Source organism: Perca flavescens, chromosome 3 (genome assembly GCF_004354835.1).
Source record: "Perca flavescens isolate YP-PL-M2 chromosome 3, PFLA_1.0, whole genome shotgun sequence".
NCBI classification, from domain to species: domain Eukaryota; kingdom Metazoa; phylum Chordata; class Actinopteri; order Perciformes; family Percidae; genus Perca; species Perca flavescens.
The window spans coordinates 396,777-410,632 of NC_041333.1; the positions used below are offsets into that span (position 1 = coordinate 396,777).

Sequence of the window (13,856 nt, forward strand, 5' to 3'; positions counted from 1 at the left end):
ATCCATTTAGCGAAAGTAGCTGCAGATTTTCTGATAACAGGGAAAACGCAACAAAGAGGCCGGAAAGGAGAGAAAGCCTGAGCCTTATATGTAGCAGGAAATCCATCCAAAGTCGCTTTATCTTTGACTTTGTTTTGACAAAACTCACATTGGCACATAAATCAGTAACAATATTAACATCAGAAGCGCTGCCTCTGTGAGAAGTCCAAATCTTTGTTGCAGTGCCACCCTCTGGCCCTTTCTTGTTAGTTCTGCATTTTCAACATAATCTTTTCCATATGAAACTGATCTTTAATCTTTGTGAGTCTCCCACTGAGCCAGCAAACTAAGCTGAGGGGAAATCAGGTCATGCTGTCATGAGGAAAGGAGAATGTGTCAAATGATCGTGCTGTGCACATCTAACGAGTGAACTGCGTGACCTTACGAAACATAACACGTGAAATGCGTTTGACTTAGAGAAGATATGACTAGAATAATGAATCTCTGTCAAGGTAGGAATGCCAATTCCAGAAGCACTCCTGGCTGGAACTGAAGCTGAATTACCAAGGGGTGAGATTTCTTATTCAGTCTGAATAATTAATGGCCCTTTCAAGCTCGTTTGAAAGTTGCTGCCTTCCTACTAGTGATTCATTCTGTTACCTGTGGCTACAGGGGGTTGTTGTTGTTGTTGTTGTTGTTGTTGTTAAAGGGTGAAAAGGTGACATTAAGCCTCAGGCAGAAAATGGGTGAGGCCCTTTCAGAAAAATTGCAATGAAATAAAAGTGTAATGCTCTCCAAACCCAGCAGCAATCTTTTTGTAACCTATTCCTTCACAACTCTGCGCTCTCTCTGTCTCTCTCTCCTGCCCACATATGCCATTCAAACACTGTGTGATGAGACAAAGTATATCTGATGTGAGTGAGCTTTTTAAAAAGGAGGGATGTTGTTGGACCCCCACCTGGTTACTTCCTGTCTTTCTACACAGCAGGATGTGTGACTAAGCTCCAACTCTCTGCTCTCTCTGGGCAGGCTGCCTGCAGGAAGACGGGAGAGAGTTTTATATTCTCTTTTGAGAAGTGTGCATTAATAAAGATTGTGCCTGTCAGTTCTGAATTGTATGGGGTAATCGTAACGTTGCATAGTTCAAGTAATGGGTGCTGTCCTAGTTGACTCCGCCAAAAGCAAGTCTGAACTGATGAGCAACAGATAAATGTGTAATTTAGGATACTTTCTCTCCTGGAAAGTATCCACTGTTTGACTTGCATGTTAGTCAAAGTAATTCAAATGCCATGTGAGCATGGACGCATTAGGAGACGAGGCCCAATATAAATCCAACCCCTCCCCCTTCTTACATAACAGCAAGTGCATATGATACATCGATGGTGGGGCCAGGTTAACCAAAACATAGATCCATCTAAGATTGTTTTATTTTAATAATTAATTAAAAAAACAGAGGACTGAAGAGGTCTGACTATTTATTTACAAGAAAACAAGTCAAGCTAAGTTTTGCATACAGCACACCCAGTCAACAGGTGTGCAAGAAAATGAAATCACACACAGAAAAAGTTGAATTCCTGCCAGTCAGCACTGCAGTGTTGCATGTTGTGGGAAATCAGTAGTAAAAAAAAATAAAAAATACATTCAACCATTTTCTGTTTGTTTTTTTTCCTATCCTCTTCATCTAAGATTTATGTTACAACCCCTTGGTGGGTCTCCACCCTTACTTTGGGAACAATCTACAGGACACTAACTATACACAATATTATAAGGCAAGGCAAGGCAGCTTTATTTGTATAGCACATTTCAGCAACAGGGCAATTCAAAGTGCTTTACATAAAACATTAAAGAGCAGTTAGAAGACAATTAAAAATAATTTAAAAACATTAATAAACAAATTAAAAACATTAAAAGACAAGAATAAAATTGATAGTGCAGTATAAGAAATTAAAGTTAATAAAATAGATTATTTAAAGAAAAGCAACATCAAAAAGATAGGTCTTTAGCTTAGATTTAAAAGAACTGAGAGTTGCAGCGGACCTACAGGTTTCTGGGAGTTTGTTCCAGATATGTGGAGCATAAAAACTGAACGCTGCTTCCCCCTGTTTAGTTCTGACTCTGGGGACAACAAGTAGACCTGTCCCAGACCACCTGAGAGGTCTGGGTGGGTCATAATGTAGTAACAGATCAGAAATGTATTTTGGTCCTAAACCGTTTAGTGATTTATAAACCAGTAAAAGTATTTTGAAATCAATTCTTTGAGGCACTGGAAGCCAGTGTAGAGTCTTCAGTACTGGAGTGATGTGATCCACTTTCTTGGTCTTAGTGAGGACTCGAGCAGCAGCGTTCTGAATCAGCTGCAGCTGTCTGATTGATTTTTTAAGGAGACCTGTAAAGACACAGTTACAGTAGTCAAGTCTACTGAAGATAAAAGCATGGACAAGATTTTCCAGATCCTGCTGAGACATAAGCCCTTTAACCCTTGATATATTTTTAAGGTGATAATAGGCCAATTTTTTAATTATGTTAATGTGGCTTTTAAAATTCAGGTCTGAGTCCATGACGACACCAAGATTTCTTGGCTTTGTCTGTTGTTTTTAACATTGTCGTTTGAAGCTGAGCGCTGACTTTCAATCGTTCCTCTTTTCTAACCCAAATGCAGCACTGAGATCAAGTAATACTAAGACTGAAATTTTGCCACTATCTGTGTTTAAGTGGATGTCATTAAAGACTTTAACAAGAGCTGTCTCAGTACTGTGGTGTGGTCGAAAACCTGACTGGAAGGCATCAAAACTGTTGTTTAGTGATTAAAAAAAAGTTGAGTTGTTGAAAAAACACTTTTTCTATGATTTTACTTAAAAATGGAAGGTTTGATATTGGCCTATAGTTGCTCATTAGTGTCGTGTCTAGATTGTTCTTTTTTAGTAGTGGCTTGATGACTGCAGTTTTCAGGGCCTGTGGGAAGATACCTGAGAGCAGAGATGTGTTTACAATCTGTAGAAGATCAGAAGCCAAACAATTCGAAACATTTTTGAAAACACCCGTTGGTAGAATATCAAGGCAACAGGAGGAGGTTTTCAGATGTTGTATAATGTCCTCCAGGTTTTTAAGGTTGATCGTATGAAATTGTGTCATGTTGGAATTAGTTTTGCGTGCACACTGTGACAACACATATCCTGTACTTGATATGGAAGCACTGACTGTTTGTCTAATTTTCTGAATTTTGTCTGTGAAGAAGGAGGCAAAGTCATTGCAAGCCTTGGTAAACAACAGTTCAGATGCTATTGGTACTGGAGGGTTTGTTAATCTATCAACAGTAGCAAACAAAGCACGTGAATCATTATTGTTTCTGGCAAAAATGTCAGAGAAAAAGGGCCGCCTTGCATTTCTTAGTTCCAGATTATAAATGCAAAGTCTCTCTTTATAAATGTTATAATGGACCTGGAGATTAGATTTTCGCCAACTGCGTTCAGCTTTTCGAAACTTTATAAATGTTATATTTTCAGAGAAGAGCTTTTTTGTTGTTAACCATTTTTGAATTGCTTTACTAATTTGGATGTAGACCTACTAACACTACTACTGAAGTATTGGCAGATAAAAATGTCATGCGAGTCATCATATATATACTATCACCTAATCACGGTTTGATTTCTTCACAGGATGACATGAGTGACTCCCTGCGGGACTACACTAACCTCCCAGAAGCAGCTCCTCTTCTCACCATCCTGGACATGTCGGCCCGGGCCAAGTATGTTCGCGACGTAGAAGAGATCACGCCGGCCGAAGTGGAGCAATTTGTCGGTGATTTCCTGGCTGAAAAGCTCAAACCAGAGCCCATCTAAAGAGAAAGTCCAAATATAAATCGGACATACTATATGGGACTCACTTTGTCATCGAACGCCGACCTGTTGCTACCCCCCCTCGCCCTTCCCAGCCTCCCACTATCTCTCCTGCCTCCCCCCTGACTTTGTCAGACTGTTAGAGAGATGTCTCACTTTTTACTGACATTTTAATATTTTTTAGACATGTTCCTCTTTTCATGGAGTCCTCTCTTTTTCCTGTGGTGCCTTGCATTGACGATAGTCCCTACAGTAATATATATATATGGAGATTCTGTTGTTTTTTTTTTTTTTTTTTTTTGGCCTCAAGTCACTCTATAGCTTCTGAACTCTAGAGAAAACCAGAGAATTACTCAGTGGACCTAGCCTGACAAGCCAGACCCACATGACCCTGGCTGCAAATTACCTGTGCTGCCGCCAAGTCTAGATTTCTAGGCTACAGTGGACCTACTTATTCAGCTGATTCTTTGCTTTCCGTTTTGTCTGCGTGATCTTTGTTACTTTTGGTTTCTGAATGATGTTGAGAAAGAATAAAATGCATTTTTACAGTTGTAATTCACATGTAGTGCAAACGTGCTAAACCTCAGTTGGATGTAAGCCTTTATGGCCCTATTTAAAAAAAAAAAAAACAGGTGCACATACAGTAAAGATCCCATTATACTTGTTTGTAACAGACCAATGACTGATGTTTTAAAACCCCTGTGTCTTGTTGTGGGTATTATGATGTGAGTGAAAGTCATCTCTTGCCGGTTGTTGATGGTGGTTCTCATCTCAAAGTCATTATGAGGATTTTCTGTGAAGGTCCCTAATGAAAAGGTTATTTCTGAAGGAGCAGAAATGGCATTTGAAGTGTTGGTTGTATAAATCCCTGTATTCTGTTACTTCAGTACTGAATTGTCACACCCATTAAAAGTTCACTGGCAAGCACAAACTTTTGCTCCTTTTGAGTTCCATAATAAAGTTATTTCTTGGATATGTAAAATACACACAATGCAACTTCCACTTCCTTTATTTTTTAAGTATTTAAATAAGACTTGTGGGCTCAATGCAAATGTTGCATTTATTATGGTAGACAGTATGCAGATCATCTGTTCATGTGCAGACTCCAGGTGGGATGGAAGTGTAGTGACTTCTGCATTTGCATAGACAATGTGGCTGCAGCTATAAAGGGTCAGTCTTGTCCTTTCTAGAATTGATACACATCAAGCGCATGCATCTATTTAAAGCTCTTAGGAACTGTATGACAAATATAGGGAGGGAGTGAGAAAAGGGGGAGTTATGTGCTTTTTCTTTAAGGGGGGTATAGTCTGACTTTTTACAGAGAGCAGGGAAGGGTCATTTAACTTTTCTAATCCCAAATCTTTTTTCAGCCTTCCCTTATAACAGCCCTAAAAAAACTAAGCATGAAAAAGGCATGCAAGGTATAAATTTACTTGACATTAATTCAGACAAACATTTCACAAATCCTCAGTAATTTATTATTAGCAGGAGAGGATGTAGAATGGAAATTTGAATAATTTAGTTCAGTCTGTAGTAACAAGGACAAATGTACACCAGAAGTCACATACTGATATTTAGAGCCAACGTCATGAAAATTGCTGCTCTGCTTTAGATTTCCATTTCCTTTCAGGTGTCTGAATTAGTTTCAACAGTTGCTTCCTGCCCTCAAACAAAAGGATACTGGCGGCCATGGCTGAGTTCAAGCTGTCCACATCAGGAGCGACAGGAATGAAGAGCCTGTGTCCGGCGGTTTTCTCAGCTAACTGGACTGCTTCTACACTCAGACCATGTGTCTCTCCACCTATTACAAGAGCAGTGGGACTCTGAGCCCAGCTCTCATGGTACAGCTTTGAGTCCACTCTAGGAAGTGAAAGTCCCCCATCTTCACAATCTGAGTCCCAATCAGAATCGTATTCCTCGTAGCGCACGTTGTTTTGATTGGGCCTGGTGCTGACCCAGCCATAGTCTCCCGCTTTGGACGATTTGTGAGACACGTTCACTTGTGAATCCTCTTTTCCTCTACTTCTGTCAGCGGCACAGCTGCTGTCAGCCACATGGATGGTCACAGGTTTAGGGAGATGTTTCTCCATATCCTCCCAGACCAAGCTGGGATAGATGGGAAGGCGGAAATGGGCACCCATTGCTGCACGCAGAACTTTAGGCTCCCAAGCGTCAACACAACCTGTCGGTGAAAAAATACAAAACAGATTTGAAAAAGAAGCATAGAAGCAAAGCCATTTCCAAGACGTGGAGTCCACATGTTGACATCTTTAATTGATAAGCATACCCTTGGTGAGCAGGACACTGTGGCAGCCAGCGGCAGCAGCACATCGCAACATAGTCCCAAGGTTGCCAGGGTCCCGGATGTTGTCGCATATCAGGGACAAGGGCACTGAATGACCTCTAACAGCAAAGTTTAACCTTGATGGGTCCGGACGGGAAAATATGGCTGCAGAAGAAGAAACTGAAGTCAGCAAGAACTCTGAGCACCTGGGCTTCATAATGAACCTAGTCTCGCATTGCCAGGCCTTCCTCCACAGAGCTGCGAAGGAAGGTCTGGCTAGTCCACACAGCATTCCGGGATGGGAGAAAAACATGCTCTGGTTTATTGGCATTTCTTTAAACCCAGTGTTTCCCACACATAAACTACATTGTGGCGCTACGCCGCACAATCAACACCTGCCGTTGCGTTTCGTTATAAAAACAAACAAATATTTTTTAATGCTATTTAAAACATGCATTTGTTTAGCTGCATTTTCTTTCCCTGCTCTCCTCCATCCCTCCATCCCCCGTGCACACAGTGTCTGTCTCCATGAAAACACTGTCTATGGAGAAGACGGCTGGCAAAATTCACAAGTTCATGAAAGGTTGGTATCTCGTGAACACCTTTACACAATCACACATTAAAAAGTCCTATTAAAAATATTTTATATTCTGAATACAATGTTGAGTCCTGACCCGACTCTTAGCAAACAAGCGATTGCACCTGCTTTAGAAAGTTAACTAGCTGCAAGTTTGCGGTAAAATGCAGTTGTGTTGTTGAGGTCAAAACACCGTATGTAGCAGCTGTGAATCAATAAATTATTATAAATAATGTTATGTCATTTTTTACTCTTACACTGAATGTTTGCTGCTTCAATCCAGATGAGTATTGAAAAGTATTTTCCGTGACTGAAAAAGGCCCGTGTTGAGGATGAGGACCAGCCTGAACCAGAGGTATCAGTCTGAAACTGAGCTCAACAGTCCCAGCAGTGGAATTAGTTATGTTATTAATTTGTTTACAATATTTTCAGGTTTCAACCAGTGAAAGACAGGGTCAGGGGGAGAGAGAGAGAGAGAGAGAGATAGATTGGTTAGGCATTGAAGAAAGAGTAGGAGAGGAGGACAGCATCTAACAGCGTGTCCTCCTCAGTTTTTGATACTATATTAAACCAAATCTAAAAATATGACCCTCACCGATCACCCCTTGTGGGGCCACGAGCTCAGACCAGATCTTGATGTCCTCAAACTTGACTTTGACTAGCGTGGCCCTCTTCAGCTTGTCTAATGGCAGCTCTCGGAGCCGATCCAGGGTACTGAAGAACACCATCTGTGGGTTGGCTCCAGCATCCAGGGCTTGTGTTGTCCTTGACTATTGTTTAAATTGGTTTGATGTTCAAACACTTAAGTGTGACAAACATGCAAAGGAACAGGAAATGAGGAAGGGGCAAACACTTTTTCACACCACTGTATATTAAACCAAATCTAAAAATATGACCCTCAGATTAAACGCCTGCCCTCCAGGAGGATTTTACCCTGGTGCTCCCGAAATGTCCTGGAACGAGCAACACTCACTAACCTCCTGAAGGACAGATGAGGGGAGACAGAGAGGCAGAGGTGGATTACAGCCAGTGTGAATATGACTAATTATCATAATTATGATTACTATTTGGGAAGCTATTTGTTAATCACAGGCAGCTGTTATGCCCTTCAAGAGCAAAAGGCAGCAGCTGAAACTGTCAACTGACAGAAATGGCTCAAAGCCTTTTATTACTATCTAAATGTACTACTAATTTACTCAATATTACCACAAACTCCAAGTTAAAGTCCTGCATTCCAAACATTACTGAAGTTAAAGTATGGAGGTACTATCAGCCAAATCTACTTCAAGTTGCAGTCTGAAGTACTGATTAGCAAGGCATATAGGCACATGTACATGTTTTCAGAAAAAGAGACCGAAGACAGAAGGCACCAAACTTCTAAGATGTTACATGTTGTTCAGAAACAAGTTACCTTACAGTACTGACAGAGCTTTGCCTGAATGGTCTAAAATTAGCAACATTTTGATTGAAATCTGGAGCTCTATGATCAAAGAATAAGTAAATAAGATTATAAATCTCACACACACACACACACACACACACAAAACAGAGTATTTCTACACAGCAGTATTGCTACTTTCACTTATGGCGCTGACACACTTAGCCAATTATCGGCCGTCTGGCGAGGTCAGTGACGCGAATCTGTTCGGTGTGTCCCGTGCCGTCGTCAGTCTGGGGGGCTGTCTATTGGCGTTCATTCTGGCCGACCTGACGTGTTCAGTCGCCGGCAGGACAGTCAGTACTCACCCGGAAATGGGGAATGAGGTGACTAGAGGGTCTCAAAATTTGACGAAAATCTTTTAAACTGACCTTTGTTGAGCTGAAATGAAGACAGATTCAGCAACTGCAAGGCCTATTTCTTGCTTAAAATGTTTTTAGAAACATGTTTCAGTGAACTATCTTAGTACAATATGAGATTGGATTCTGAACGGCCGTCATGACAGTCTGGCTTTGAATTTCCGGAAAAAACAAACCCATGTGACGCGTTCGTCCAATCAGCTGCCGGTTTTCATTTCTTGGGCAACAATACAGATTAGCTCCGCCTGCTGTTATAGAGATGTATTACGTCTCGTCTTTTTGGTGTGCTCTGTGGCACTTTTTGAAACACGGGGAGACGGATCATTTCGACTGGCTTTTCTGTCAACAGTCGGCCGTCGGCTATATGTGTAAGCAGCTTTAAAAGGTGCCTTGCCACACGTATTTCCTGACTTTGTGGTAATGTCTGAAGTTCTACTATGGACTCTTTTTATGGAAAAAAAGCTTTGGTTACCTTGTTTCAAGCCATTCTAGTGTGGTATAGAAAGCCTGCAGGAAGACTCAGCTCGATTTCTGCCAGTTCTCATTAATATTCAACAAGCTAAGCTATTTGAATCTGATTGGCTAACATCTAGCCAATTAGAGCCTGGCTGTCAGAATCCTTTACCCAGCCCAACTGGGCGAGCTAATGAATAGTAATGAGCTCAGGCAACATGATGTCAGACTGACCATCTTTTGTAACTTGTCTGATTTCTCTGCTTATTTCTGTTCAGTGGCTAGAGCTGACAGAGGAGGTAGCAGTTTATTTTCACATTCACAACATAACACAAACACATATGGACCTAACATATTTAAAAAAAAAAAAAAAAAAATGCAAGTAAAAACGGTATGACAGGGCACCTTTAAGTAAAATATCTTCCACCACTTATCTGTGACAATTATGGCAACAATTCACTTCCTTTATGAAAGGGACACTTACGCCAGTCTTTTATCTCCAGGGAAAGCTCTGTCGAAGCGCAGTCCATCGATGTGATCCTTAGAACAGTGAACCGTACCAGGAGCCGGTTTGGGATCCCTCTCTTTGACGGAGTCTCTGTCTGAAGCTGGGACTTTAGCAGCAGTACCAGGAGCCGGTTTGGGATCCCTCTCTTTGACGGAGTCTCTGTCTCTGTCGGTTTGGGATCCCTCTCTTTGACGGAGTCTCTGTCTGAAGCTGGGACGTTCAGCCCCGCGGGCTGACACTGTGGCTTGAGGACTTTCTCCGTCAACACTCGGACAGGTGTCCTCCTTAGTCCGCGTACATATCGCTTTGATTCCTCAATAACACTACTTCCCCTTGTTAGAAAAGCATTTCGCTCAATGGCAACAAGACGTATCACGCTTCTCATGTACGCTGCCATGTTTGCCCCGTTTCTTCTTCTTTTGTTCTACGAAACGTTTTACTAACACAAGCTAACCTACTTACCGACACCAGCTGTAGTGAGGGACATAATACATGTATGCATTCTTGTTTAATAGGCAACGTTATTAATCATTATCACTGCGTAGCTACCAAACTAATTACACTCTTTTTCAATGTGTCTTCTTTTTCTTTTAATATTTTAACTAATTTAACGATCAAAGTTGCTGCTAAACTGGTAACCTCGCGAGAGAATGTGACATACTGGGTGATACCATTAACCTAATTGTATAGGGATGGCGAACGTAGTTGTAATGGTTTATTTTGAGTAAAGTCGTAGCACTTGTACATAATTATTTAATAATGTTAATTAATTTACAAAAGCTGAAATAATATCTTGGAATAGTAATTGTAAATGGCTGCTGTTTTCCACTTGTATTTACTTTCTATCTTGTATTTACTTTCCGCCAATCGTCGACAGAAAACTCGATCATCAAGGACGCTTAATCGTTCCCCGCAGTCTGTCAATAAATATCGTTTATATACTGTCTATGATAAATATGGCTTTGAGACGAGCGCTGCATTTTGTTTTCAAAGTTGGTGACAGGACCAAAACTGCCATGTTTTACCGAGATGTTCTGGGCATGAAGGTACTTTTTCGCAGCCTAATTTAATGGCCAGAAGCCATGAATTAACTGTTGTGCTCTACAACGTTACGTAGCTAGCAAATTCCTCTTCTGTCATACGAGTGAGTGTTTTAATACATGTGTTTTCATACTGAATGCTTAATGTCTCATCTCTTCTTATCCATTTTAGATTTTACGCCATGAAGAGTTTGAGGAAGGCTGCAAAGCAACGTGTAATGGGTAGATATGAGACACTTTACTGAACTTTGTACTCATAAAGCTGTATAACAGAATTATACAGAGCTGTCAATATCCCAATACTGACCGCTGCCCTCGTTCTGTTCTCTGTACAGCCCCTACGATGGAAAATGGAGCAAGACAATGGTTGGCTTTGGCCCAGAAGATGACCATTTTGTTGCTGAACTGACATACAATTATGGGGTTGGAGAGTATCAACTTGGCAATGACTTCTTGGTGGGTGAGAGTTAATTTGAAGACTTTACAGAGGAAAACACCATGTTGTGTTACAGTTCAAAAAATGTAACTATAATGGCTTTAACTGACCCCACACAGAGTGACACAAGGTACACCTCTTATTTTTGGAAACATTGGAAAAATTAATGTCTGTATGTGTTTTCATCACTTTGATCTTATGAACTTCATATAACTTTTTTTGTCTTGTTGTGTTTTACATATTATAATACTGATATGGACCTGTGTCTAAAATAAAGTTGAATTGTATTGCCATATATGATTTCACTTTAGGGTCTCACTCTGCAGTCGAACCAGGCTGTAAGCAATGCTAAACGTCTGGGATGGCCTCTTACTGAGGTAGGAGAGGCTCTGTATCTGACCCAGGCCCCAGGAGGGTATCCTTTCTACCTTGTAGACAAAGAGCAGCCTCTCAGAGGTCAGTGTAACGCCTCTTTATCTGCATGAAAAGGAGTTATGATTACAGTTGTTCGAGTGATCAAAAGAGTCTAATTTTGAAAATTAATAACTGTAGTCATTTTATCACATACAGTATATCAAGCAAAAATACCAAATATCTGGTTACACCTTCACAGATGCAAGGAGTTCCTTAGTTTCATAGTATTATACATTTATTTACACTAATAGCCTTAGTTTTATTTTTTATTGGGCAGACTGCGTAGCTTATGTCAATTTTGTCTTAAATGAAAAATAATAATTGTGATCTTCAGCTAAACAGACTTTTAAGTATAACTGAACAATTGAACATTGTATAATGTAATATTGTAAACTGTATTTCTATAGCACCTTTCGTAACATAAAATGCAGCTCAAAGGGCTTTACAAAACAATTCAAAAACACAGGTATTAAAAACAGACAACAATAATAAAATCCCAAAAGAAATAACAAAAAAAAAAAAAAAGTATGACAAATACATAAGAAACATCAAGCTCTCTGTTTGGGCCTGGCAGGTGTTACGGTTTGTACCTCTGTTATTGATCACCTGTAATCTTTGCTCATTTGTCCCAGACCCTGTGCAGAAGGTTTGTCTCGGAGTATCGGACCTCCAGAGATCGACCCACTACTGGACTACGCTCTTGGGAATGAAGGTGATTGAAAAGAATGAGGAAAAGAAAACTGTGCTGATGGGATTTGCAGACACGCAAGTAAGTCAAGTATCAAAGAAATAATTGTTTTTTGTATTTTGTGTTAATAAATCGGGCATGTATTTTATTATATGTTTTCATTTTATTTTTGTGTCTTTATGCAGTGTAAACTGGAGCTTCACGATAATGGTGGGACAGTAGATCATGGAACAGCATTTGGAAGAATAGCATTTTCATGCCCACAGGAGCAAGTAAAATATTATTTCATGGATACATTCTTGTCTTTGTTAATATTGGAGAAGAGTAATCTTCATTTGTATCATAAATATTTCCATTACATTCCACAGCTGCCTGACCTCGAAGCCACGATGAAAAATGAAAATCAGAAAATTCTCACTCCATTAGTCAGCCTGGACACTCCTGGAAAGGCCACAGTAGAAGTGGTTATTTTGGCCGACCCAGTAAGTGCATTACCAATATGATGCTGTAATCAAGTGAAATTAGTCTTTGTCAAAAAAATAAAAGTTAACTGGACAATGTTTGTTTTAGGATGGTCATGAGATTTGCTTTGTGGGAGATGAGGCTTTCAGGCAACTGTCACTGGTGGACCCCAAAGGAAATGAACTGCTTGATAAGGTTGGTGTTGCTCCAATATTTTCCTTTTTAGATTAAATATGCAAAATTTGCTTGATATTTAATGTGTCTGTGCTCTTTCTGCTTTTAAACTTGTTATTTAGGCTATGGCCGAAGATAAAAGTGACGAGTGGTTTGCCAAACACAAAAGACAGAAAGCTGCTGCATGAGATAAAGGGGCTTGCCTGGAAAATTGTGCACCATCAATTTCTCACCAGTTCGTATGATGACGAGATGCTGCACAAGGCACCTGTGGTGTAAATGCTCTTGTAATGACAACTCGATTATCCTAAAGCTGGCAGTATGAGATTTATTTTTCACCTGGATGCATGCCATAAGGCACAGGAGCACTGACAGCAACACTGTGAAAGGGCCACTTGTTCAATTTGATGGACATTTTTCCAATTAGTATTGTTCCTATCAATAAGGTAGAGAGGTAGGCAAAAAGTCAAATAGGTGCAACTTATTCTTTCAAAAGTCTGAAAGATTTTTGCTGGTGAGCCCCTGTTGACTCTTCACCAACCATCGTCTGTGCATTGTTTATGTACTAATTAATGCATTTAATTACTAGAGTAATACTACCTGGCCATAAGATTCATATGCATCAGTTAGTTTGATTAAAAACAACTTTACTTCGGGGACGGCCTCTAGCTCACCCAGTAAGAGTGTTCGCCCCATGTTGGCTGAGTCCTGCCCTTTGCTGTGTGTTATCCCCCATATCTCTCCCCCTTTCATGTCTATCTACTGTCACTTCAGAATAAAGGGAAAAACCCCCAAAAATGCATTTCAAAAAATGTACCATGTAAAATTCCATAAATGACCAAACCCCAATTACATGCAGTGCACCTGGAGCATTTAGAGGTTTGGGGACCCTTGGCAGTTGTTGGAATACCAGCTTCAAGTATCAACCATTAAAGTATATGCAGCATCATGTTTACAAATAAATGCATTCATTATGATGTATTAGCAAAAGTTTATTCATGTGGTTGAGTTACACTGATTCTTATTATTTGCAAAGATACATAATGTACTCATCTGGTTGAAATAAATTTTCCTTTCACTAGTTATAGTTAGTCAATTTTTTGTGCGTGTGTGTTTCGTTGGAAGTGAGCTGATGAATAAGCCTTTATGTTTGAATGCATAGTTAAAGATTAATATTTGCCTGAGCAGTATTTTGTTGGCGGTGCTCC

The 13,856-nt window shown here is 40.2% G+C and overlaps 3 protein-coding genes across 4 annotated transcripts in view; 2 read left to right on the plus strand and 1 right to left on the minus strand.

Moving 5' to 3' along the window:
- Positions 1-4,801, plus strand: part of nxn (nucleoredoxin) — an 89,966-nt gene extending 85,165 nt beyond the window's left edge. For both annotated transcript variants that reach the window (XM_028572518.1, XM_028572523.1), the window contains exon 8: positions 3,636-4,801. In XM_028572518.1, the coding sequence (XP_028428319.1) occupies positions 3,636-3,818 (183 nt within the window). In that variant the 3' untranslated portion in view covers positions 3,819-4,801. The remainder of the gene's footprint in view (positions 1-3,635) is intronic.
- Positions 4,802-5,270: 469 nt separating this feature from the next.
- On the minus strand, positions 5,271-10,110 carry mrm3a (mitochondrial rRNA methyltransferase 3a). Its single transcript, XM_028572534.1, is given in 6 exon segments — positions 5,271-5,997; positions 6,103-6,264; positions 7,272-7,441; positions 7,573-7,656; positions 9,411-9,575; positions 9,617-10,110. Coding segments are annotated over 6 exon segments (1,392 nt in total). The 5' UTR covers positions 9,832-10,110; the 3' UTR covers positions 5,271-5,401.
- Positions 10,111-10,286: 176 nt separating this feature from the next.
- On the plus strand, positions 10,287-13,744 carry glod4 (glyoxalase domain containing 4). The gene is made up of 9 exons (XM_028572528.1): positions 10,287-10,480; positions 10,647-10,696; positions 10,810-10,930; positions 11,222-11,366; positions 11,957-12,093; positions 12,198-12,284; positions 12,381-12,494; positions 12,583-12,669; positions 12,771-13,744. The coding sequence occupies exons 1-9, from the start codon at positions 10,382-10,384 to the stop codon at positions 12,834-12,836; spliced, it is 906 nt and encodes a 301-aa protein (XP_028428329.1). The 5' UTR covers positions 10,287-10,381; the 3' UTR covers positions 12,837-13,744.
- Positions 13,745-13,856: the final 112 nt, after the last annotated feature.